The following is a 24,076-nucleotide window of genomic DNA, read 5'->3' on the forward strand; positions in this document are numbered from 1 at the left end:
GGCTCTGTCCTGTTTTCAAGTTTGCATTTTCTCCTTTCCACAGAGGTTCGCAATTTTCCCTTTAAGAAATCCTCTCCATCATGTTCCAACAGTTCTTCATCCCATACTCTTGTCCCTGCCTTCCACTAATCACATCCACGGGCCCTGCTGACCCTCTGTGACACTTTTGAATTTTAGAGAAAGGCCACATGTTGCAAAGTCCTACTCTAGAAGGCAGAACACTCCATTTCCTGCTCCTCCCAGGGCCTTTATCTCTCCAGGCCTCCTCTCCTGTAACTCTGAAATGGAGATAAGATTCCCGATTCCCAGAGGGAAGCATTTGCAAAGTGCTCTGAGTGCTTTGATGAAATTGATTAGATAAATGGAAACATTTTTTTTTTTTTTGCAACTGCTCTAGCCTGTAAGAAAAATAAGTTATATAAATGCAATGACTTGCCATTGGACAAATCATGAAGGTCCTTTGTAATTTCAGATATTATTTCACAAGAGTTTTTTCCCAGCAACAAAAAACCAGAACGAGTGATTTGAAGTGTTTTAAAAATAAATACTGCTTGATATCTTTAAAGCAGTACTTTCATTATCAATGATTGAATTAACATTTTGTTTAATTTTTCTAGCTTCTCTCTTGAAGGGTTTGAAACATGCCAATATTGTGCTCCTGCATGACATAATCCACACCAAAGAGACTCTGACATTTGTTTTTGAATACATGGTGAGTTGCCCCAGCATTTTATAAAGCATAAGAGAAAAGCCTGGTGCTCATGTAATGAATCTGTTAATATTTTATGGCATGATAAAACTTTCATTACAATGTGGAAAGTGTCATGGAAATTTTCATTATTATGATTACTAGAGACTATTGTTCTTATACTCCTTCTTTGCTCCTGTTTCTTTACCCACTGTATTTGCTGTCTTCCCCCCACCTCACCCACCCCCCCGCCTTACCAGCAATAATTAAATAAGCACGTTGAGTCTGCCTCCTAAAGAAAACTTTCGTGCTTATTTTTTATCTATTTTTAATCACCATCTGTGCAGAACCCAACATTTTTTCATTGACAATAAAGACATAAATCACAAGGTTTTTAAAAATTGTATCCTAGTTTACTAAATAATAACTCACTTTCATATTTTTGAAAGGAAAAAGCCATTCAAAATATTAGCAGAAAGAAATCCTAAGGCACGTATACTTGACTTGCCTCCAAGGAGAGTGAAAAATGCCTGTATCACTGTGTTCACTGGCAGTCATTTAAAATGAGCATCTTGGGGCGCCTGGGTGGCTCAGTCGTTAAGCGTCTGCCTTCGGCTCAGGTCATGATCCTGGGGTCCTGGGATCGAGCCCTGCATCAGGCGCCCTGCTCCGCGGGAAGCCTGCTTCTCCCTCTCCCACTCCCCCTGCTTGTGTTCCCTCTCTCTGTCAAATAAATAAATAAATAAATCTTTAAAAAAAATAAAATGAGCATCTTTTTGTGAGGAGAAACAAGCTTCCTTCTTAGGACAGCCATTTAGAAAGACACACTGTGTTTGACCTTGATAGTGAGGTCTCAGGAAACCTGGTTATGTATCTTTTGTAACTTATTCTCAAAAACTCTGAAGTTTGGGGGTGCCTGGGTGGCTCAGTCGGTTAGGCGACTGCCTTCGGCTCAGGTCATGATCCTGGAGTCCCGGGATCGAGTCCCGCATCGGGCTCCCTGCTTGGCGGGGAGTCTGCTTCTCCCTCTGACCCTCCCCACTCTCATGTGCTCTCTCTCTCAAATATATAAATAAAATCTTTAAAAAAAAAACTCTGAAGTTTGTAATACCTCTGACAGTCACATCTGTGGTCTGCTTTAGGACACTGTTCAAGCTCTGCTAATGTCACTCTCTCCACCATTTGGTGTAGCACACAGACCTGGCCCAGTACATGTCTCAGCACCCAGGAGGGCTTCATCCTCACAACGTCAGGGTGAGTACTGTGGGAGTCAGGACTCCTCTCCGGCTTGCCCTCAGCAGAAGAGTTTTGAAACAGACTGTCATTGCAAAGCAAAATCCCATGATACTAAATAAGAAGATGCCTATCATTGATATTCTAGAGAAAAGTTTAAAAAAAAAGTTCCCCCTCGGGGTGCCTGGGTGGCTCAGTCGGTTAAGCATCCAACTCTTGATTTCCACTCCGGTCATGGTCTCACGGTTGTGGGGATTGAGCCCCAAGTCAGGCTCCGCACTCAGCGGGGGAGTCTGCTTGAGATTCTCTCCCTCTGCCTCTACCCCTCCCCCCACCCCCGATCATGTGTGCGCATGTGCTCTCTCTCTCTCTCAAAAGAAGTAAATAAAACCTTAAAAAGAAAAAAAGGTCCCTCTCAAGATATAGAGCAGTGTCTAGCCATTTTCCAGGCAGCCTAAACTTGTCAGTCATTGCCATCATGCAAATGTGTCTTCAGAAGTACAAAGCAATTAAAAAGAATTGCATTCAAAGGAAAGAAGTGAAGCTAAGCCATCATAAAATACCTTCTTCATGGCAGACTACTGTGGTCTGTGATAAAGTTTCTGTTTTACTTATAGTTCCTCACCAGAATCAGCAAACAAACTACCTTTGTTAGGTCAAAATTAAGTTACTTGTTTGCCTGTTCTATCAGATCCTGTTGTAAATGAGACCTAGTTCCATTTCCCAGTCACTGGAATGGAACTAATAATAAACTCTCAACTCGCTGTAATTCTATGTCTGCTGTAAATTTTAGAAACCATTTCCATTTCATACTTTTCATTCCCTATGGTTTTATTGGCATTAATTACTTGATTGGTCCTCGGTATAACCTATATGAAATTTCTATATGATGTACTCATTCATTTAATTAACACTTATATTCTTTTATTCATTTATTCATTCAAGAATGATTGAGTACTTAGTATTATATTAAGTTCTGAGGTTTCAATAATGAATAGTTGTGTTTCTTATTTTCAATAAGCTCAAAGCCCAGTAAGATATACAGACTTAAATAGGTAGTAAGAAGCAAAGTGACAGGGGCTATGGCCATGTTAACTAGAAATACTATGAGAACTCATAGTAAAGGGACCTAATCCAGTCTTGGAAGCAAGGGGGAAAAGAAGGCTTGAGGGTTGAGGAGAGTGAAAACATTTTAAAATAGCTAGTGGAGATGGGATAGAGACCTAACCAGGCAAACCAAGAAAGAATGTCTAGTAGTGTATTGAGGACTCTTGGTGAGAACGAAAACCATTAAATTATCTGCATGATCATGGGATTTCCTTTTTAATGGCAGTGCTGAGCAATTCAGATAGAGGAATAGAAAAAGTAGACAGTCTGGATTGCCAGACATGTGAAAGAAAAAGACAGTTGGGCAAGAGATTTGAGGAGATTGTCAAGAGAGAGGTTAAAGTGATGGTCAGGCTTTTAACTGAGTCTAATCTAAAGGAAGGAAGTTAAGACGGGTTGCTGATAGCTCGGAAGAGAGCAGAAGAGTCAAGGAACTAGAGGTATTGGTTAAGGTGATGACCGCTTGGAGAAAGAATGGAGAAAGAACATTTTCAGGCTTGAGTGACTCTCATACCAGGCACTGTGCTAAAGGCTTAGAAGGATAAAAAGACATAGAAGACATGATTCCTAATGTCAAGGGTCTTACAACCAAAAACAAGAGTTTAGAAATATGCACCGGTACTATTATGGGACATTTGTGAATAACACCAAGTGAAAAATAAGACCTAGTGTAGATATGCAAAAAAGTAAAAGATATCTTCTCATTTTAAGAGCTTTTATGAAACCAGACCTTAAAAGATGCATTGCATTTCAAGAGGCTAGAATGGGGGAAGATGTCACAGGAGGAAGGAATGTTTTCAGCAAAGGTACAGAGCAGAGAAGCAGAAGAACAGAGCAGAGCAGTATAGGATGTGTTGAAGGAAGAGGATCCCAGAGTCATGGACCATTAGGGTTGGAGGAACCACAGTGTTTTTCAGTCTTCACATTCTGGCCCATTCGTGGGTTATGAAATAATTTGGTGATTAGCAACTAGCATTTTTTAAAAAGATGTATTTATTTATTTGACAGAGAGAGACACAGCAAGAGAGGGAACAGAAGCATGGGGAGTGGGAGAGGGAGAAGCGGGCTTCCGGCAGAGCAGGGAGCCCAATGCGGGGCTCGATCTCAGGACCCTGGGATCATGACCTGAGCCGAAGGCAGATGCTTAACGACTGAGCCACCCAGGAGCCCCAGCAACTAGCATTTTAAAAAATGAAATGGAATAGATGAGAAAAGAATAGAAAATATTAGAGTACATTACACCTAGCAAGAATAAGCATTATATTGTGCAACTTTAGGTCCAGTTGAAACTGTACTTGTACCTCTGTATGAATACTGGATATGTATGTATTTCTTACTGTAAGTTGCAGCAGGAAAAAAAAAAAAAGCCTTAAAAATATTGGGCTGGTCTAACTCCCTTATTTTGCAGAATTGGAATCCAAGGTTTGAGAAGACAAGTATTTTGCCTGAGGTTATAGAACCAGCTTTTGCCATTGCTGACCGTGATTCTTGGTTAAGGTCTTTTCCCACTAGTACCAATACTGCATCTCTGGTCCTGTTGGCCTGAAAGAGAGAATATATTAATGAGATGAGGGGTATGTAAGTCTGGAAAAATAGATTGGGTAGGTAGGTGAGAGCCTTATTTTCTAAGATGTGGACTCTATTTCTTAGACAGTAGGGTCATTAAAAGGGTTTGAGTTGAGAGAGAATGACATGATCAGAAGGAAATTTATGTAACTGTGGTCTGTGGGATGGATTAAAGAGTAGGAGATTCCAGTTAGGAGTTTATTGATGTGGGCTAGCCCAGGGCTTCTCAAACTTCAATGAGCAGATGAATGACGTGGGCATCTGATTCAGGAAGTCTAGGGTGAGGCCTCACCTTTTGGATTTCTAACATAATCTCCTTGATTGACCAGAAGAATTATAACTCTATTAACAGAAATAGAAGTTGATTTGGAGAGGAGGAGGAAGAGTCCTGTTTTAGACATGGTGAGCTTCTAGTTGAGGTGGAAATCCAAAGGGAAATGAGCAGCAGACAATCAGAGAGGAGATTAGTGCCCAGGAGGAAGCTATATGCTGGAGACGTAGACTTGGGGGTAATTGACTCAGGGAGTTTGTAGTTCAAGACAAGAGAGTAGATAACCAAAAGAGCAAATGCACAAAGATAAAAGAACTGATTATAGAACTTTTGCCTTTAGGGGTTGAAAGAGGAACAGGACACAAGAGACAAAAAGGAAGCAGCTTTTCAGACTGTAGAGGATCCAGAAAAGTACACTCTCATGGAAGTCAAGGGAAGAGACAGTTTCAGGGAAGGCCATGGTCGAGAGGGCCACTGGCACCGGGAATACAGTTGAAAATCATACTTGACTGCAATCATACTTGACTACTTTGTGGATTTGTGAGAGCTACCCTAATAAATAGAGGGATTTCTTAGGGGTATGGAGAAGCACAAAGGAAGAAGTTTTCCAATCAAAGCCAGTGGGGGTAGGGATGAGTTCCCCACAGCAGACGCAGCAGTGAAAATGCTCCCGCTGGCCCAGATGGCACTAGCCCAGTGAAATTATTTTGTCCCCAAGAGCCTCACTGTGTTGGAAACAGGACTCACCCCTGGGGTATGGGAAGCCTCGCTGGAGAGAATCACCCACTACTTGGCTTGTTGACTAAGAAAACACCATTGGGTTGGGTTGTGTTATCAGTGAAGCTTGGGCCAGTGTGAAGGAAGAATCCAGGTTGCAAAGGATTCAAGAGTGAGTGGGTGGTGAGGTTAATCAGGGCAGACTGCAGTTTTAAGAAGCGTGGCTATAAAATACCAGACATTAATACTGCAGTGCATTATCATTTATGAATGCTGGTGGACATGCACATGGAGCCGGGGAGGAAAGGGCCCGAAGAGCGAGGAGGTAGGAGGCGGGTGTGACTCATTAGTGAGAGCAGTCTGTACTCCAACATGAAAGGCATTTCAGGCTGGTCCGCGAAGAAGCTTGTCTCTGACTCAGCCAGCTGATGCTCCCTTTCCCTGTCACATTTTAATTTTCTTTTCTTTGTTTTCTCAGAATGTTGTAGAGGAGTTAGGCAGGTCTGAGTTTGAGTTTTGACCCCAACTGTTTCTTGACATGCTCTTAAAGTTTCCTTGAGCCTTATTTTTCTTATCTGCAAATCGGAAACAAGCCTATCTCCCTCATGGGGTTACTTTGAGGATTCTAAAAGGTGCAAGGTGTTCAATAAAATGTTGTTTTCCCTTCCTCCTTTCTGTCTCTGTCCCTCAATTGTCTCGTGCTCCCTCCTTCCTTAGTATTTTCACATTGAAAAGCGTATCTGTAAGCACACAATGTAGCATCTTCTCTTTTTCCTGCAATTTTAGTTGCTTCTTCATATTGTCTTTCCAGAAACATTTGTATTTATAGCTGATTGGAAGGTTAAATGTTGGTATAGGAATTTCGCATTTTGGTAGCTTCGTAGTTTGATGAATGGTAAAATGGATAGTGTGTGTACGCAAAGCACCAAGAAGGGAAAGCACTGGGAAAACTCAAAGAACCAGTGAACATCTGAAGTAGGAGTGGCAAGAAATCTTTCACATTCTTAAATGGCTTGTGAGCCCAAGGTGGGACTTGCATGGAAGTACACGGCCCCCAGGCTCCTGCTCTGGTCAGACCGTGCGGCCCCTCAGCTTGGCTCCAATGTCTCCTAGTCATTGTTAGGCCAGTACAGGTCCCAGCATCTCTGAAGTTCCTAATTGAAGGCAAAAGTGGATCTCTTTGCACAGCTCTGCATCGGCTACTTTTTTTTTTTTTTAAAGATTTTATTTATTTATTCATGAGAGATAGAGAGAGAGAGAGAGAGAGGCAGAGGCAGAGGGAGAAGCAGGCTCCCCGCGGAGCAGGGAGCCCGATGCGGGACTCGATCCCAGGACCCTGGGATCATGACCTGAGCTGAAGGCAGACGCTTAACCGACTGAGCCACCCAGGCGTCCCTACATCAGCTACTTTGTCTGTGTCTCCAGGAATGCTGGGGCTGGGCTTTTCTCTTCTAAATTGCCAGAACATGTTCTCAGTTGGCAGATGTCTTTGTAAACACTAATGTTGGTGTTTCAATTCTCAATTGCCAGTGGCTCTGGAAAAGAGCAAAAGACATTGGAATCCTAAGCATTCTTTTTTTCCTTCCGCTTCTACATTGGTGAGAACTTACTAATGTCTTCAGTTTCTATGCCTTACTTACCACATGCAACATTTAAAAATTTGGGCCTAGAATGTATTTTTCCCTCTTCTTTCTTCTTTCTGTTATTTATTCCTTATTCTCTTCAGGTTTTTTTTTTTTTTTTTTTTTTGGTCTCTCTTCCCTCTTAATCAAATGGCTGTACTATAGCTTGTTTTCAACTTTGAACTTTAAAAATAGTTTTAAAAAGATAATGGTTCCTTTATTTCCTACTACCATCTAAAGATATATTTCCCAGTCTGGTCTCCTTGTGTTATGTTTTTAAAAGGGTTTCATATCAGAGAGCCTGGAAAACTGGAGCAGTTGTAAACCTTAGAATATCATTTCCAGGTCAACTTTGATCTTATATGCCAAGTTCATCGGTGGGAAAAAAAATTAAATCTTTCACATCTAAATCAATAACTAGTGTTCCAAAGGAAACTTCAAAGTTTCCCTTTAGATTTTTAAGGAAGGGTAATCCTTCCAGTATCAAAGAAATGAGATGTCAGGAAAAGGCAGAATCCCTTTGTTTAGAACATGGTCTACTTACTTGACTTTTTCTTGTCTTTTTTTTTTCCCCTCTCCGAATGTAAAATCTTCATATTTTCTTTTTTTTTTTTTTGTCTCTCAAGAGACTTTTACTATATTCTTTCAGATGACTGTTTTTGATTTAGAGGAGAAATCAACACATAGTGGCTCAAATCTGCTTAGATAAGGTGTTCATTCCTTCCAGCTTTTCATGTTTCAACTTTTGCGGGGCCTGGCGTACATCCACCACCAACACGTTCTTCACAGGGACCTGAAACCTCAGAACTTACTCATCAGTCACCTGGGAGAGCTCAAACTGGCTGATTTTGGTAAGTCTCCCCTCGAGTCTCTTTCTGGGCTATGAACAATGATGCTTTTGTGTGCACATGTTTAAAGCATTGACTGGGCCTGGCCTTTGAAAAGTGGAGGCCCATGACACGTGATGCTTTGTGAGGCTGTCAAACTACCCTATAGGAAGTGTGAGGCAAGAAACAGGGTGAGATTGGTAGCATCTAGAATTCCATCAAGCCCCAGTCTAATCAGATCCAAAAACTTGGGCACCTCTACTGCCCCATTGCCATTTTTTATAGAGAGACTTGTAAAGGGCAAACTGTACCTAGGAGGCTTTCCTACATGTGAGTGGATAGAAAAATTCTGTCCGCATAGATCCAGGTTATCCCATGATGACAGGATAAAGACGTAAACCCCAGATTATAGGATGGACTCCTGCTGGAATAGAGGCCCCAGGGCCTTTGCTCCTGCTCACCTATCAATAGAGCTTTGTATGAGTACCTGAGGTTTTTATTACCATCAAAGTGATGTGGATTTCCCTGGGGTATCACTGTATCTTTCCATTTAGCACTTATCACAGTTTATAATTATACACACACATATATTTGCGTGATGATTTTGTCTCTTCCACTGGACTATAAGCATTCTGAAGGCAGCCTGAGTCCATTTTGCTTATCATTATATCCTTAGTGCTGGACACCACCGTAGGTGCTCAGTAAATATTTGTTGAAAAATTGGAGCTGAGGAACCACTCTTCTCTGTTTGGCAGATATCAAGTGGTTGCACTGTAGCTGCAGTACTTTATTCTGACATAGTAGCTTTCATCTGGACAAGTAAGCATTTAACAGATACTCATTTATCAATTCCCCACAACAGAGAACTCATCTACTGAGGTTTTTCCCCAACTCTAGATCATGTGATTCTGTGAGATAAGTAGCTAACTGACAAAAGTACTAATAGGGGCGCCTGGGTGGCTCAGTTGGTTAAGCATCCGACTCTTGATTTCAACTCAGGTCATCATCTCAGGGTCATGATCTCAGGGTCCTGTGATCAAACCCCATGTTGGGCTCCATGCTGGGCATGGAGCCTGCTTAAGATTCTCTTTCTCCCTCTCCCTCTGCCCCTCCCCACCTCTTAAAAAAAAAAAAAGTACTCTGATATTGCAGAAGAAAACTTAAGAGTGATGTGTCCAAAGTCCTACCAAACTAATTAATTTGGATTAGCAGTCCCCACCCTGTATTTTACTAAACTGGGGATTCCTGGACTGCAAAAATGGAGAGCGACAATATTAGTTGTGAATTGAGTTCTGTTGCTATGACCAAGACCCCAAACTGGAGGTTGTAAACATGTTAAAGCTTAACTTTCTCGGGACGCCTGGGTGGCTCAGTTGGTTAGGCACCTGCCTTCGGCTCAGGTCATGATCCCAGGGTCCTGGGATCGAGCCCCACGTCGGGCTCCCTGCTCAGTGGGGAGCCTGCTTCTCCCTCTGCCTGCTGCTCCCTCCTGCTTGTGCTCTTTCTCTCTGTGTCTTTCTCTCTGACAAATAAAATATATGTATAAAAAAAGTTTAACTTTCTCTCATATAACAGTCTAACCTAAGTAGTCAGAGCTTGTATGGTGGCCCTGTGGTGTCTTGACCCATGTCCCTTCTGTCTTGAGGCCCCACCATCTTTAGGGTATTGCCCCAACTACATATTTAAAGATGGCTGCCACCTCCTTCTGATTATAGCTTGGAGGAAGAGGAAAAGCAAAGAATGCTTAATCCCTCCAAAAAGGCATGATCTGGAAGCTCACACTTCAGTTCTGTTTATAGCATATAAGCAGGGAAGAAGTTGGTCACTTCACTATACTTAGCTTCCAGGAAGGCCACATCCAGCTGCAAAGTAGGCCAAAATTTGAGAAATTCACTTGATAAGGAGGTCCATGAGGGTCAAGATAGTTGAGTGACTCTATTAAAAGCACCCAAAGTTTGTGTATTATTTTTTAAATGTTGTTTATTCTGCCAGTTATTAACTCCTTAGTTGCATGCCTCGCTTCCTGGCTCTCCCGGAAGACCTAGGACAGTGAGTTCTGTGCTTTTCTTCTTTGGTCAGGTCTCGCTCGGGCAAAGTCCATTCCCAGCCAGACATACTCTTCAGAAGTTGTGACCCTCTGGTATCGGCCTCCTGATGCCTTGCTGGGAGCCACTGAGTATTCCTCTGAACTGGACATATGGTAAGAGCTACTGCCAAGAGAATGAAGAAAATGTGAGTCATTTTACCTAGGAGGATTCCTTCGTCATCTGTATTGCATTTTAAATAATAATGTTAATAATGACAATCACATTTATAGACAGAAACATAAAGTGCTTTTAAATACATATCTCATTTGACTTTTGCAATCATTTTGTGAGTTTTTATGGTTAAAGAAACTGGGACTCAGAGACATCTGGCCCAAGGCATATTCTGAATCCGATGTTCTTTCTTTCTTTTTTTTTTTTTCGATGTTCTTTCTACCATGCCTCTCTCTTCCTAGCTCTTCTCTTCAGTCCTTCGTCTTTCCCCCTTTTCCTCAGAGAAACACACACACATACTCCCTGACCAGAGATACACACACAGACACACGTCTACACACTAATGCTTGCACATGCCCAAGCACCATTCCGAGCTTAGAGAAAAAGGCACACAGACCATGATTCAATAAACCTGATTTTCACACCAGTTCTATTTCTAATTAGTTACTCTGGATTATGTTATCTTGAAAAGCATTATCCTCTTTGTGTCTGTATTTCTCCATTTTTTAAATGAGGGTAATAAACTCTCTCCATGAGAGGGGCTATAGTATAAGAATCAGATAGGTGTTTCCAAGTAAAACCACATCACTGGAGAGGCTCTTGGATTAATGGGGTGCTACAGTGAGTGTGGGATAACTCATCATCCTGAGCAGCAATGTTATGTTATCAGATCTTATTTCTGGAAATATCCCAGTTATCCGGGGGCCACAGTGAAATGTGTGGTGACTTTGCAATCATAGCCACCCCCTCAAAGGTAACAAAATATGTGGACATCCTTCAATTCCTTGGAAGGTCTTATATAAACAAAAGGCCTTGTTTTAAAAAGTATATCAATAATAGATTTTTTAAAAATTAAATAGTAGTCTAAAAGGCTAAACTAAGCTTTTGGATTTCCCAAAGAATTGAGAAAGGTTGCAGAAATATCCCTCCAGTGTATCTGGAGTCATTGATTCCCCAATACCCAGTACCATTTCTAGAAATATCACCAGCTAGTCAAAATCCTCCCACAACTGTCAGCTCTCAGGGCTCTGTGCTGTCACTTCAAAGGCTTGCGACGGGCTCTGGCTTTCTCAGCGCTTAATGATTACTTCCTAGTCGTGCTTCACAGAGTGAAACTTCGGCTCATCACTTTTAAACTTTGTTTTATTATGGAACATTTAAAACATTCCAAAGATAGAGCATATAGGGGCACCTGGGTGGCTCAGTTGGCTAGGTGTCCGACTCTTGGTCTCAGCTCAGGTCTTGATCTCACCGTTGTGAGTTCCAGCCCTGCACTGGGCTTCACGCTGGGTGTGGAGCCTACTTCGAAACAAAACAAAACACGCACATGAAAAAATATATACCATATATATACATCAGTGATTCTCAACCAGGGCAAATTTTACTCCCCAGGGACACTTGGCAATGTCTGGAGACACATTTTATTGTCACAGCTGGATAGGGTGTGCTCCTGGCATCTACTGGGTAGAGGCCTGGGATGCTCCTATGAGGCACAGGACAGCCCCCCAAAATGAAGATTTATCTAGCCCCAGATGTCAACAGTATCAAGATTGAGAAACCTGATGTAGTTTAAGAAGCACGATAAGTGAACTTCATGAACCCACTACCCAGTGTCACAACCAGAACACGCTGTCATATTTCCATGTGCCCCTCTCCCAACAACCTGCCCCTCTACCAGGCTGGCTTCAAACCTGAATTTTTTTCTTTTTTCTTTTTTAAAGATTTTATTTATTTATTTGACAGAGAGAGACACAGCGAGAGAGGGAACACAAGCAGGGGGAGTGGGAGAGGGAGAAGCAGGCTTCCCGCTGAGCAGAGAGCCCGACACGGGGCTCGATCTCAGGACCCTGGGATCATGACCTGAGCCGAAGGCAGACGCTTAACGACTGAGCCACTCAGGCGCCCCTGAATTTTTTTCTTATCTTCATTCCCTTCTAAAAATCATATTTTTACATTTTTATGTGTTCTAAAGATAGTGTTTTGTTTTACCTGCTTTTGAGTCTGTAAAAATGGTATTATATTGTTTTTAGCCTTCTGGGTCTCGCCGTTTTCTACTCCAGATGTTTCTAAGATCATTCATGTTGACGTATGTAGCTGTGCTTTATTCCCTGTTGATGGACGTTTCAATTAGTTAGTTTGGTTTTTTGTTTTGTTTGCTTTCGTTGTAATGAATATACTTGGTACTCATATTTAAGGATTTCTCTGTAGTATTTACTTAGTGGATTTGCAGTGTCACAGGGTATATGAATGTTCAACTGCCTGAGATAGCGCCGAGTTGCTTTCCAAAGTAGTTGTAACAATTTATACACCAGCCCCTTATCCTCAGCTGCACCAACTTTATAATCAAGTGGGTAGAATGGTATCATGTTGTGATCTAAATTTGCGTTTTCCTGATTACTAATGAGGTTGGACACCTTTTCATGGATTATTTGCCATTTGTGCTTCTCTTCTGTGAATACCTACTCGTGTCTTTTGCTTATTTTCTTTTGGTCTCTCTGTCTCTGTCTCCCTCCGTCCCTCCCTCCCTTTCTTTCTTTCTTTATTGATTTATATTGTTCTTCTAAATAGGAACCTTTTATCAGTTTTGTGTGTTGCAAGAAGCCTCCTCAGTTCATGGCTTATGCTTTCATATCCTTATGTTGTCTTTTCGAACAGAAGTTCTTAATTTCAATATTGTTGACCTTATCAAGTCTTTTCTTTTACGGTTAGCTCTTTTGTTTCTTGTTTAAAAAATTCTTCCCTCCTTGAGGTCAGAATGATATTTTCCAATACATCCTTTTAAAAGTTGTAAAGTTTGTCCTTTCATTTTAAATTTTTAATACTGGAAATTGATTTTTGTCTGTGCCAACCAATTGTCTCACCCCAATTTCTTCGGTGATCTGCTATACCAAATCTCTCATAAATCAAGTTTCCATAAATGCAGAGGTCTGTGTCTGGGCTCTCTATTCTGTTCCACTAGGGGCCAGTTTCTCTGTCCCTGCACCAATGTCCCACTGTTTAATTGCTATAGCTTTATAATAATATTTGATATCTGGTAGGACAAGTGTCCCCACCTATTTCATCTCCTTCCTCAGGAGGGTCTTGGCTATTTTTCCCCTTTGATTTTTCATATACATTTTATTTATTTATTTATAAAGATTGTATTTTTGTGAATCTCTACACCTATTGTGGGACTCGAACTCACAACCCTGAGATAAAGAGTTGCATGCTCTACTGACTGAGCTAGCTGGTGTCCCATGATTTTTCATATACATTTTTAGATTCAGTGTTTCAAGTTTCATGAAAAAATCCTAGTGGCATTTTCATTAGAAATTGCATTGAAATTATAGAACTCTCTGAGGATAATTAACACCTTTATAATATTGTTTTCCAATTTTTAAACACAGTATATCTCTTCATCTGTTTGGTTTGTCTTTAACATCTTTTAGTAGTTTTATCATTTTCTCTCTAAGCTCTTACATATCTAGAGCAAAGGTCCTTGTAAGTCTATTTCTGCTGTTTATTGTTTCTTTTGGTTCTTGCATATGGTATCTTTTTTTTCCATGTGTGTTTAGTTGTTTTTGACAGCGATATGCTAATTTGCCTTGGAATTTAATTTGTGGGATTTTTTTGAGGTCTTGAATGATTTCAGGGAAGATTTGCATTTGGTTCTGTTTTGTGCATTATTTTTCAAGAAATTAATTTTTGTATTTTATATAAGTGTTGGTCTGCCACTCAGATCTTGATTTCCTGATATCATTCCCCACTAAAAAGAACTCAGACATTTTGGAGAAATGGCCAATTCTAAGGCTGGGGCAGGGAAAGTATAAGATGAGCCAGGAACATCTTGGTGGGCCAGAACATTTTTTTACAAAGTAGTCAAAAAATGATGGGATTATATCAAAAAGACAGGGGAAGCAACTTGAAGAAATGTCCACTGGTCACAGATGTACAATTTGAGTACAATTTGACTTAAATCAAAGCAAATTATGTGGGTAATGGATTATAGCCCACTGAATAAAATAAGAATGCGCAAGTCCATACTAAGGTTAGCTGGCTAGCTGCATAAGAAAGGAAGCACCTCCTTACAGTAGCATACCAGCTAATAACTGGAGAAGAAATGATGGACTTAGAAAACCACTGTTTTGCAGTGTAGCAGTGATTGGCTCAAACAAGAATTAACAATGTTAAACTAGAGCAGAAAGTTTGATGAGGAATAAAAAATTTACATCATCTCAGAGTATCTCTCCACAAATTACTTATCAGTTACAAAGAAAAAAATAGTAGTTTATAGTTAGAGAAACTTGGCAGACATCACCTTCACCAAGTGATTAGAGTCAATATTATCAGTAATGGGACTGACTGAGAAGAATACAGATTCCTGAATTGTTGGGTACAGGTTTTTACATATATTCAAAAATTCAAGGTTAGTTGTGTTATCCAAATCTTCTTTATATCATTTTTGTCTGTTTAACTTATCAATCAAAGTTGTGTTGAAATTGTTCACTACATTGTTGATTTCTCTTAATTCCATTAATTTTTGTTTTATATACTTAAAGCTACTTTCATTAAGTGCAAATAAATTTAAAACTCTTTAAAACTGTTTAAAACTGTGCACTTTAAATCTTACTTTTGGAATAATTTTCCTTTCTTTTGAAGTAAATCTTTTAGAATATTCTTTAGTGTAGGCCTATCAGTGGCAAACTCTGCTTTTGTGTCTTAAACTCTCATTGTTGAAAGGTAAACTTGCTGGGGATGTAATTCAAGATTGATGCTTATTTTTTCTCAGAACTTTGAAGATATCATCCCCCTGCTTTGTGTTCCGTTGTTGCTGTTGTGAAGTTTGCTTTTAGCCTAATTGTTGAGAAGTTTGCTTTGAGCCTTATTGTCTTACTTTTACAGGTGATCTCTCATTTTAGCTAGATGTTTTAAAGATTTTTTTTTTTTGCCTTTATTATTATAGAGTTTTCACTTTAAGGTGTCTGGTGTGCGTTTCCTTTCACTTACCCTGCTTGGTATATATCGTGCTTCTTCCAGTTACAAATCATGTCTTTAGTTGGTCATTTCCTTCTTGAATGTTGCCTCTATTCCCATCTCTTTCTGGAGCTCCAGTGAAAGATTATCAGACCATGTTTTTCTATTATCCACAGTTCTTATGCTCTCTTTCATATTTCCTGTCTCCTTAACTTTCTGTGCTGCCTTCTGCATTATTTCTTCAGTTCACCTACCAGTCCTTTAAGTCTGTCTTAAGCTACGTATCCCTCACATATACAAGATATACACAAATGTATATGATTTCATTGGTGTTTCATGAATTTAACCATGAATAATGATAACACAAAATAGAAATTCAATTTTAAGTTAAAGTTATTGTCATTGCTTATTCATTCCATTCTTATTATTGTGTTCTCAGTAAAACTTAAAAAGTAATATAAAAATAGAGCAATAGGCATCTTTCATTGAATTTACTGTTATTTTTTTACTCTCCACATAATTGTCAGGTATCAGGTATTTACATCACGATTCCTCTTCCCCCATGTTTTTTTCTTTTCAGAGTGGTAAAAGGGGAAGTGAGTAGGGAGAAGATTGCCAATTGACAAAGGAAGGAAAGGGGGGAAATCCTATTGTGCTAGGCCACGAAACCCCATAGGGCACAAGCTGAGTGCATTTTTTTAAATTAATTAATTAATTTATTTATTTATTTATTTATTTATTTATTTGGTGGGGGATGCACGGGGAGAGGGAGAGAGAGAAAATCTTAAGCAGACTCCATGCTGGGCTCGATCTCACAACCCTGGGATCATGACCTGAGCCAAAATCCAGAGTCGGATGCTTAACCGACTGAGCCACCAAGGTGCCCCAAACTGGGTGCATTTTAAGAGGCAGATGACCATGGGGGAGCATTAGAGCCTTCGTCTTAAAGAAACTAATGATACCAGAGTGCCAGAGCCTCTCATTCACAGTGAGCCCAGGTGACAGCAGTGTCAGTGGGGGCCCAGAGCAAACAGTTAGACTACGGAAAACATACAAGTGGGACATACTGGTTATTCCCAGCACTTAATACCAATGCTCTCTCATCTCCCATCATCGTTTCTTCTTTCTTTCTGCCACCTTTTCAAGCCTTAAAAGATTCTATTAGCAACTTCAGTGAGAAAACTCAATGTTTTAGGATAATTACACCATTTTGTTTTTGTTTTTTACCTTTTTTGTATTGTGTTAGAATACACATAACATAAAATTTACCATTTTAACCATTTTATTTTTTTAAGATTTATTTATTTATTTTAGAGGGAGAGTATGAGTGAGGGAAGAGGGAGAGGGAGACAGTCCTCAAGCAGACTCCCCACTGAGCGCAGAGCCTGACACAGGGCTCAATCCCACAACCCTGAAATCATGAGCCAAAATCAAGAGTCAGATACTTAACTAACTGAGCCACCCATGCACCCCGATTTTAAGCATTTTAAAATGTACAATCCAGTGGCATTAAGTACATTGACATTGTAGTATAACCATCGCCATTATCCATCTCCAAAACTTTTCGTCATCCCAAACTAAAACTCTGTACCCATTAAACAAAGACTCCCTATTACTCCCTTCCCCCAACCCCTATTCTACCTGCTGTCTCCATGAATATAACCCTTCTAGGTACTTCATTTAAGTGCAGTCATACAATATTTTTCTTCTGTGTCTGGTTTATTTCACTTAGCATAATGTTTTCAAGGTTCATCCGTGTTGGGGTAAACTGGGTTTTAAAAAAGGATTTATTTTGTCACACAACGTGTACTATTCAAAACTGACTTCAGGCAGCTGCTGGTTTTAGGACTATGAAAAGTTGTTCCTGCCTGAGAGATTGCAGATTTTTCCTGCTGCAAACTTCCAAATATAAAGAGTGGCCCAGGGAAAAGCAAATGGAAATGTCATGTCACTGTCATACATTATGTTGTACTGAATTAATTTCAACAGTGAAAAATGAAATACTGATCCATTTCTCCCAACAACATTTTTGTATGCTCTTTACACCTCTGAAAAACCTAAAACTCCTGAGATGGTTGATTTCCCCAGAGATTGCCTAAGGAATTTGAAGAATCTTTTACTCTCTTAGGGAAGAATTTGTTCATGCTCAGAATAGAGGAAAAATTAGGAAGAAAGCCAGAAAAAGCAAAAAACATAAGCTGTTTCCTCTAACTTGACTGAAGAGCCACAGTTGGAGCAATAAAATGACCCAGTGCATCTCTCCTTTCTGGAAGGATTCACTGGTTGACGCCATCGGGGCTTTTTACCCTGCAAAGGAAGTTCCCCTTCATCTACACGGTCTGCCCCAAGGGTATCTCCACAGAGCAGAAATCCTCTGAGCAGCTTAAAGATAGGAAGGGGAAGAAGAGGAGGTAAGAAGAGCCAGAGGATGAAGATTTAAGAACAAAGCAGAGGAGTAAAAAGAAATAGGAGCTGGTTTCCTATCTGGACCTAAACGTTCAGAATATTTTAAATGTTTGCTTAAGGCTAGGCTGGGGGTGGACAAAATAGACAATAGCCACTCAACTTGTTTACAAAGCAAATTAAAAAATACAATAGCTCTGAAGAACAAATGAAAAAAATCAGAAGATGAGTTGTATAGTTTTTTTTTTTTTTTTTAAGATTTATTTTATTTTTGAGAGAGCGAGAATGAGAGAGAGAGTACATGAGAGGGAGGAGGGTCAGAGGGAGAAGCAGACTCCCTGCCGAGCAGGGAGCCCGATGCGGGACTCAATCCCGGGACTCCAAGATCATGACCTGAGCAGAAGGCAGTCGCTCAACCAACTGAGCCACCCAGGTGCCCGAGTTGTATAGTTTTTAAAGAACAATGCTTACGTCTAGAAAGCATCCTTTGTTTTTCAAACTTAAAGTGCACGGATTTATTTTCTTACCAATGCATCGATATTTATGGTACTTACGGATATTCCAGGTACTGAAATATAATTGATTTAGGAATTTTGTTGGTCTTGCAAGTGTCCAAGTAAGCACATGGGCACCCACGTGTATGTGCACACACAGACACACAGACACACACTATATATATATGTATATAAATATTAAAAATATAAACAAGTAACCTTAGACTCTATATTTGTTAGGTGAGAAAGGTTTTAATCTACCCCTAGGTGAAACTTAAAAAGAAAGACTCGAGAATGCCGCTAACGCACCAACCATATGAATGCAAATGGAGAATTTCAACCAAATGTTAACGTATTATTCTGTAACACAAACACCTTGTACTACTTGCATAATGGCCTGAACGTCTCCAATATTTTACATAATTCTGTATACTGTCCTAGCAGAGTAGAAGACAAAGGACACTAAGAAGTTGCTCACAAAAGGACTTCCTTCTTGGTTTCCTACAGCTACTACTATGAAAAAACACAAGTTTTTCCCAAGCAATGAAAACCTTTTGAAGAGAGGAAAAAAGTGGACTGCAGGTTTAAACCTGGTAATGACCTTGGTTTTCAACCTTGTTTAAAATATACCATCAGGCCTTCTGGTGGCTTGTGAGCCCCTGGCGTTTCTGGTAGGTGTTAGGGTACTGGATGGAAGGTTGGCTCAAGTCTTCAAAAACCAACACATTTCCATTTCTATTTCAGAGCAGTTAATATACAATTACATATGTTTTACACACACACACACACATTTTTTCATTTCAAAATGAAGTGGTTTGAGACCTTTCAAGCACATACAGAGAAAGCAGTGGGTGGAGACCATTTGATGGCATTCACCAACTCGATTTCCTAGTTGGCTTATCTCATAATTGACCATTGCTAGCAATCAGGATGGTTTTTGACCATTTGACAGTTTTCTATTACTTTTATTCTCCTCCGTATATTGTTTAACTCCTACCTTTTATATCTGGTGCTTTAAAGACAAGAAACAACAAAAAAAATGGATTTTAAAATACAAGCTAGTGAGGAGCTTTACAATGGCAATAATTCTAAAAATTCACCTCAAGATACTGTTCGCCAGATTCTGAAGTTATATTTGTCTGATCAAAATTCTTATATCACATATCAAGATGTCTCTAATACATGAAAAATAATTAAAAAGTAAATATGGTGGCCACTGTATCCAAATTGGCTTTTTAAAAATTGCCAATGATTTGATATCTTTTATTTACATATGTGCATAATTCTGAAAATAAGCCAATTGGTTATTTTAAATGCAAACCAAATAGTCATGAAAACAGTTTTTATCTTTTTTGACATGATAAGATACAATGATATTTCAATTTTCATTTTTTTCTTTTTCTTAAGATTTTATTTATTTATTTAAGAGGGAGAGAGAGCACTCATGAGTTGGGGGGGGCGGGGCAGAGGGAGAGGGAGAAGCATACTCCCCTCTGAGCAGGCAGCCCAATGCTGAGCCAATCCCAGGACCCTGAGATCATGACCTGAGCTGAGTCAGACGCTTAACTGACTGAGCCACCAGGCACCCCTCAATTTTCTTTTTAATATAAATTCTATCCTCAAACCAGACACATTCTTAAACTTGTTTACCAAGAAATCTGCTTTCTCCTCCACGAGCAATTTAAAGTGAAATTAAATAGCGTGTGTCTGCAATCCAATGGAAAAAATGAAAAGTTATCATATGTAATAAATACATATGAATAATATTAAAGACCATATTTAAAATGAACTTGGTAATAAATTTTTAATAATATGATCATCTATAATAAAGTATTTTACTTAACTATCTTTCTTTATCATGCCACACAAGAAAATGTCAGGATGATTAAGGGAGTTTGCAAAATTATGTGTTTTAAGTGCAAAGAATTTGGAGTGAAAGGATAGGACCATGAGGATAATCACTGTAATCTGTCACCTGGACCACTTTTATCTCTCAAAAGACTTATATGAATAAAAATGTGTATTATTAGCAAAATAAATCTTACCCCTTACTGTCCCTCAGGAATTACGCTCCAGTTCGACCACAGAGGAAATAAATTTTATATTTCACCCATTTTGAGATGCCCACTCTCTGCTAAATAGGATGCACCTTTTAATCAGTAGCGTTTTACCAGGGCCATCAGCCAGGCTGCAGCTGGGACTGTAGGTACCTTTGCACATGTGTGAACATCAAATGCCAGCGTCAGAGATTGCAGAATGGTCGTCAGTGACTTGGAAGAAAGTCTTGCAGACAGGAGAGCTCTTTTTTCTTCCTTCTTTTTTAACTAGGAACCAAACGGTTGTGGAGAGGGAGTGAATCAGACAAGTTTAGTAACATTCTTTAAGCAGGAGTCAAAAGTAGGTTAACTCTACGTAATTGCAAGGTCAGCTTAGGAACCCAGGACCGATGACTCTTAGTTTTCTTATGGATTATTTTAAGAAATGCTGCATCATCAAACTCCTGATATAGAGGATGATCCCATGGATAAAAACAGACATCAAAGAGTCTGAGTCAAATGCTAATGTAAAAAAGTTTTAGGAGTACCCAAACCAATTTATTTCACTTAATGTTCCATTTGTTGCAAGTACAAGTATGATATGTGATAAAATAATCTGTCTAATTAAATTTATAATAGCCCTTTCAATAGCTGTAAAAGGAACATTCTGATTGTGTCATGGTTTAACTTGCAGGAGTTTTTCTTCTTAATATGTTATTTACACTAAGGGTGCCTCTTACAATGAATGATAGCATCTTAGATTCCGTGAAAGAGAGCATTCAATTTGGAGGTTCAGTACTTTTGCCTCTTCTCATAAAATGGATAATGAACTTGAATGAGCTGAAATGTTTGCTATCTTTACTGTGTTCCTAAACGCTGGCTGCATATCATTTTAACTAAAAGCTGCAGACTGTTCTTCTCTTTTTCTTTTTTTCTTTCCCAAGACTTTTAATAGCATGTGGCCCCTGTTTAACCCCCCCAAATATTTACTGGAAGGAGAAATACTAGCGGTTCACTTTCGCATGTATTGTTTCCTTGAACGTGTTGGGCCGACTCTTGTTTCCTTTGCTAGGGGCGCAGGCTGCATCTTTATTGAAATGTTCCAGGGTCAACCTTTGTTTCCTGGGGTTTCCAACATCCTTGAACAGCTGGAGAAGATCTGGGAGGTAAGAGAATAATTCCTCTGAGGAAGAAGAAATACCTACTTTTCTTTTTTTTTTTTTTAAGATTTTATTTATTTATTCGTGAGAGACAGAGCAAGAGAGAAAGGCAGAGGGAGAAGCAGGCTCCCAAGGAGCAGGAAGCCCGATGCGGGACTCGATCCCAGGACCCTGAGATCATGACCAAGCCGAAGGCAGACGCTTAACCATCTGAGCCACCCAGGCGCCCAGAAATACCTACTTTTCAAACTTTGAACCAAATTGGCTTTAGAGACTATGAAGTAGTCCATGTGCTTTGAGATGTTATGCTGTGTATTAAGGCTGTGGAAACTGGGGTATTTGCCGCAGGTATAAACACCCTGAGAATGAAGGCGGGGTCAGGAAACCGCCTGTTGTCTTGTAGCAGCCCCTGAATCCACCTGCTCCCTGTCACGATTTTCTCAACCTCCCAGGCAATTTCTGCCGGTTCTGCGTAAGCACGTCTCTGCCTCACCACCCTCAGCTCTAACTCTATCATATATTTGGCCCTGGGTCCTTGTCAACTGAAGATGAGACACTAAATTTCCACAGAACTCTGATAAAACAAAGGCTTACGGTGTCAGTGTGAGAGAAGCATACTATTTATCATGCTCTTCCAAAACCACATCCCTAGGGTGTGAAGGTGCTTTTCTGTGTGGTTCCCTTTCTTGACTCACTATCCCTACCTCTTTTGAAGATTTTATTTATTTATTTGTCAGAGAGAGAGAGAGAGCAAGCACAAGCAGGGAGAGTGGGAGAAGGAGAAGCAGGCTTCCCGCAGAGCAGGGAGCCCGATGCGGGGCTCGATCCCAGGACCCTGAGCCGAAGGCAGATGCTTAACCACCCGAGCCAGCCAGGCATCCCTATCCCTACCTCTTTTGTACCATGATGTACTTCTTTCTTTCATCTCTTGTAGCTTACGTTCCATGTACTACAGTCATGTGTATATTTTACTTTTTTTGGTGTTTTTTTTTTTCATTGTGGTAAAATATACATAAAATTTACTGTCTAACCATTATTAAGTACATTCACCTTGTTGTGCAGCCATCACCACCATCCAGTTCCAAAACGTTTTCATCACCTGAAGCAGAAGTTCTGTACCCATGAAACATGAACTCCCCATCTTCCTTCCTTCCAGCCCCTGATAAGCTCTCATCAACTCTCTGACTCTATGAATTTGCCTATCCCAGGTATCACATATCAGTGGAATTCTATAGTATTTCTCCTCTGTGTCTGGCTTATTTCACTTATACTTTAAAGTTTCATCCATGTTGTAGTGTGTGTCAAAGTGCTTTAAACTACACTGTTGTTATCCTGGATCCTGCTCCCTTTCAAGTTTGCTTGCTTGCTTCTGGAGCGTTCTTGCTAAGAGCCTCTGATAAGGGGTTTCTTGGGAGATATGGCCAGAGTGGGGGTTTTCTGTGTAGGTGAGGAAATTCATCTTCTCTGGAACTGCTTTACAATTTTGCGGCAGAGACACAGTTTTGTTAACACAACCACAGTTCCAAACTCTGAGGACAAAGTGAGAGCACGTCACTGCATTCAGCGGTGTGTTATCTTTTATACTATTACAGTTCAAGCAGGGTAGAAACTTCAGCATTACAGACCAATCCTGAATTAGTGTTTCATTAAACGTGGTCTACACAGATGAAAATAGGAAAGCTATTTTGGGTTCTATGATATTTGATGTAGGAATTGCCTCTTTGAAAGCAATGGGTCCATTCTACTCTCCTAACGTTTAACCACAACTGTTATTTACATTTATCCTGAGATCTCACTCTTAGGAATGAAGACATAATGAGAAATCCTGAATCTTTATTTTACCATCTTTCTAAAATGCCTCTGTGTGTGTGTGTGTGTGTGTATCTGTGTTTTCATCTGAATAACTGTCACGTCTTTTTGATCAGTTTTTTAGAAATCTAATTCTTGTAATAAGTGTTTTTAGCAAATAATCCCAGATGTAGTTCTAAAACCAGAATAAAATAAACTACACAGACTTTAAATCCATTAATCAAAATGCCTTCGGTTTCCTTTCCAACAAAGGCAGAAAACAGCCCTGCGCAGCCCACTGATTTCAAACATAGCACTCACTATCTGCCTTTTAAAAGCCTTCAGGGAGAGAGTAGATCAACAATTTTTGGTTTTCAGTGTCCCAGACAGTGAAGTGGAGATTTGGTAATTTTCTCAAGTGAAAACGAATTCAATAACTTTCAAATAGAAACTGAGCATCAAATTGCCAAATAAAGGATATTGGATTTTTATTTAAACGTTAAAAATCTCAAGCTTAAAGATTTCAGTATAATACTAAAAAATGTTTGGTATCCATTTTGTTGGCTTTAATTAAACATAATACAAAGTAACCAATAATTCTAGTAACTATCACCTTAGAGAAAATATGGATGTGGTCGCTATTTATTTCCTTTGTTGCTTTTTCTTCATTACCTTTGCTACCTTTTCATTGTGCTTTGCCAGCCGCCAGAAGACATTTGGGTGCATGTGAATCCCTTGTTTACGTGCACATCTGTACAATAGAGAAGATAGTAAATTGAAAAAGAAGAATCAGCTTCCCATCCTCTGGCCCTCTCCCACAAAAGAAGAATTAGTCCAGTTGGTTTTTCAAAATGGATTCCAGGATTCTTAGTGTTCCCTCAGGCTCAGGGTGGTTGACAGGAAAAGCCTATAATCCTCTCAGTAGCTTTTCAGTTTGTTTAGGGAATGGATCA

General features: G+C 39.8%; 1 protein-coding gene and 1 long non-coding RNA gene across 5 annotated transcripts in view; one reads left to right on the plus strand and one right to left on the minus strand.

The window, feature by feature from the left end:
* CDK15 (cyclin dependent kinase 15) overlaps nucleotides 1-24,076 on the plus strand; it is an 80,311-nt gene that overhangs the window by 17,713 nt on the left and 38,522 nt on the right. For 3 of the 4 annotated variants that reach the window (XR_010410270.1, XM_064586926.1, XM_054506063.2), the window contains exons 5-9: nucleotides 618-712; nucleotides 1,880-1,942; nucleotides 7,932-8,055; nucleotides 10,111-10,231; nucleotides 21,248-21,341. Coding sequence is in view for 3 of the 4 variants with exons in the window: in XM_064586926.1 (XP_064442996.1) it covers nucleotides 618-712; nucleotides 1,880-1,942; nucleotides 7,932-8,055; nucleotides 10,111-10,231; nucleotides 21,248-21,341 (497 nt within the window). In the remaining variant the exon portion in view is untranslated. The remainder of the gene's footprint in view (nucleotides 1-617; nucleotides 713-1,879; nucleotides 1,943-7,931; nucleotides 8,056-10,110; nucleotides 10,232-21,247; nucleotides 21,342-24,076) is intronic. The other variant, XM_064586927.1, reaches the window with a different exon arrangement.
* On the minus strand, nucleotides 10,160-20,475 carry LOC129045617 (uncharacterized). Its single transcript, XR_008505579.2, has 3 exons — nucleotides 20,350-20,475; nucleotides 11,482-11,591; nucleotides 10,160-10,241 (listed from the first exon to the last, which is right to left on the minus strand). It is a non-coding gene; the product is annotated as an uncharacterized LOC129045617 (long non-coding RNA).

This window comes from Mirounga angustirostris, unplaced genomic scaffold, assembly GCF_029215605.1.
Source record: "Mirounga angustirostris isolate CCGP_5_RB_7025 unplaced genomic scaffold, mMirAng1.0.hap1 SCAF_3, whole genome shotgun sequence".
Taxonomy (NCBI): Eukaryota; Metazoa; Chordata; class Mammalia; order Carnivora; family Phocidae; genus Mirounga; species Mirounga angustirostris.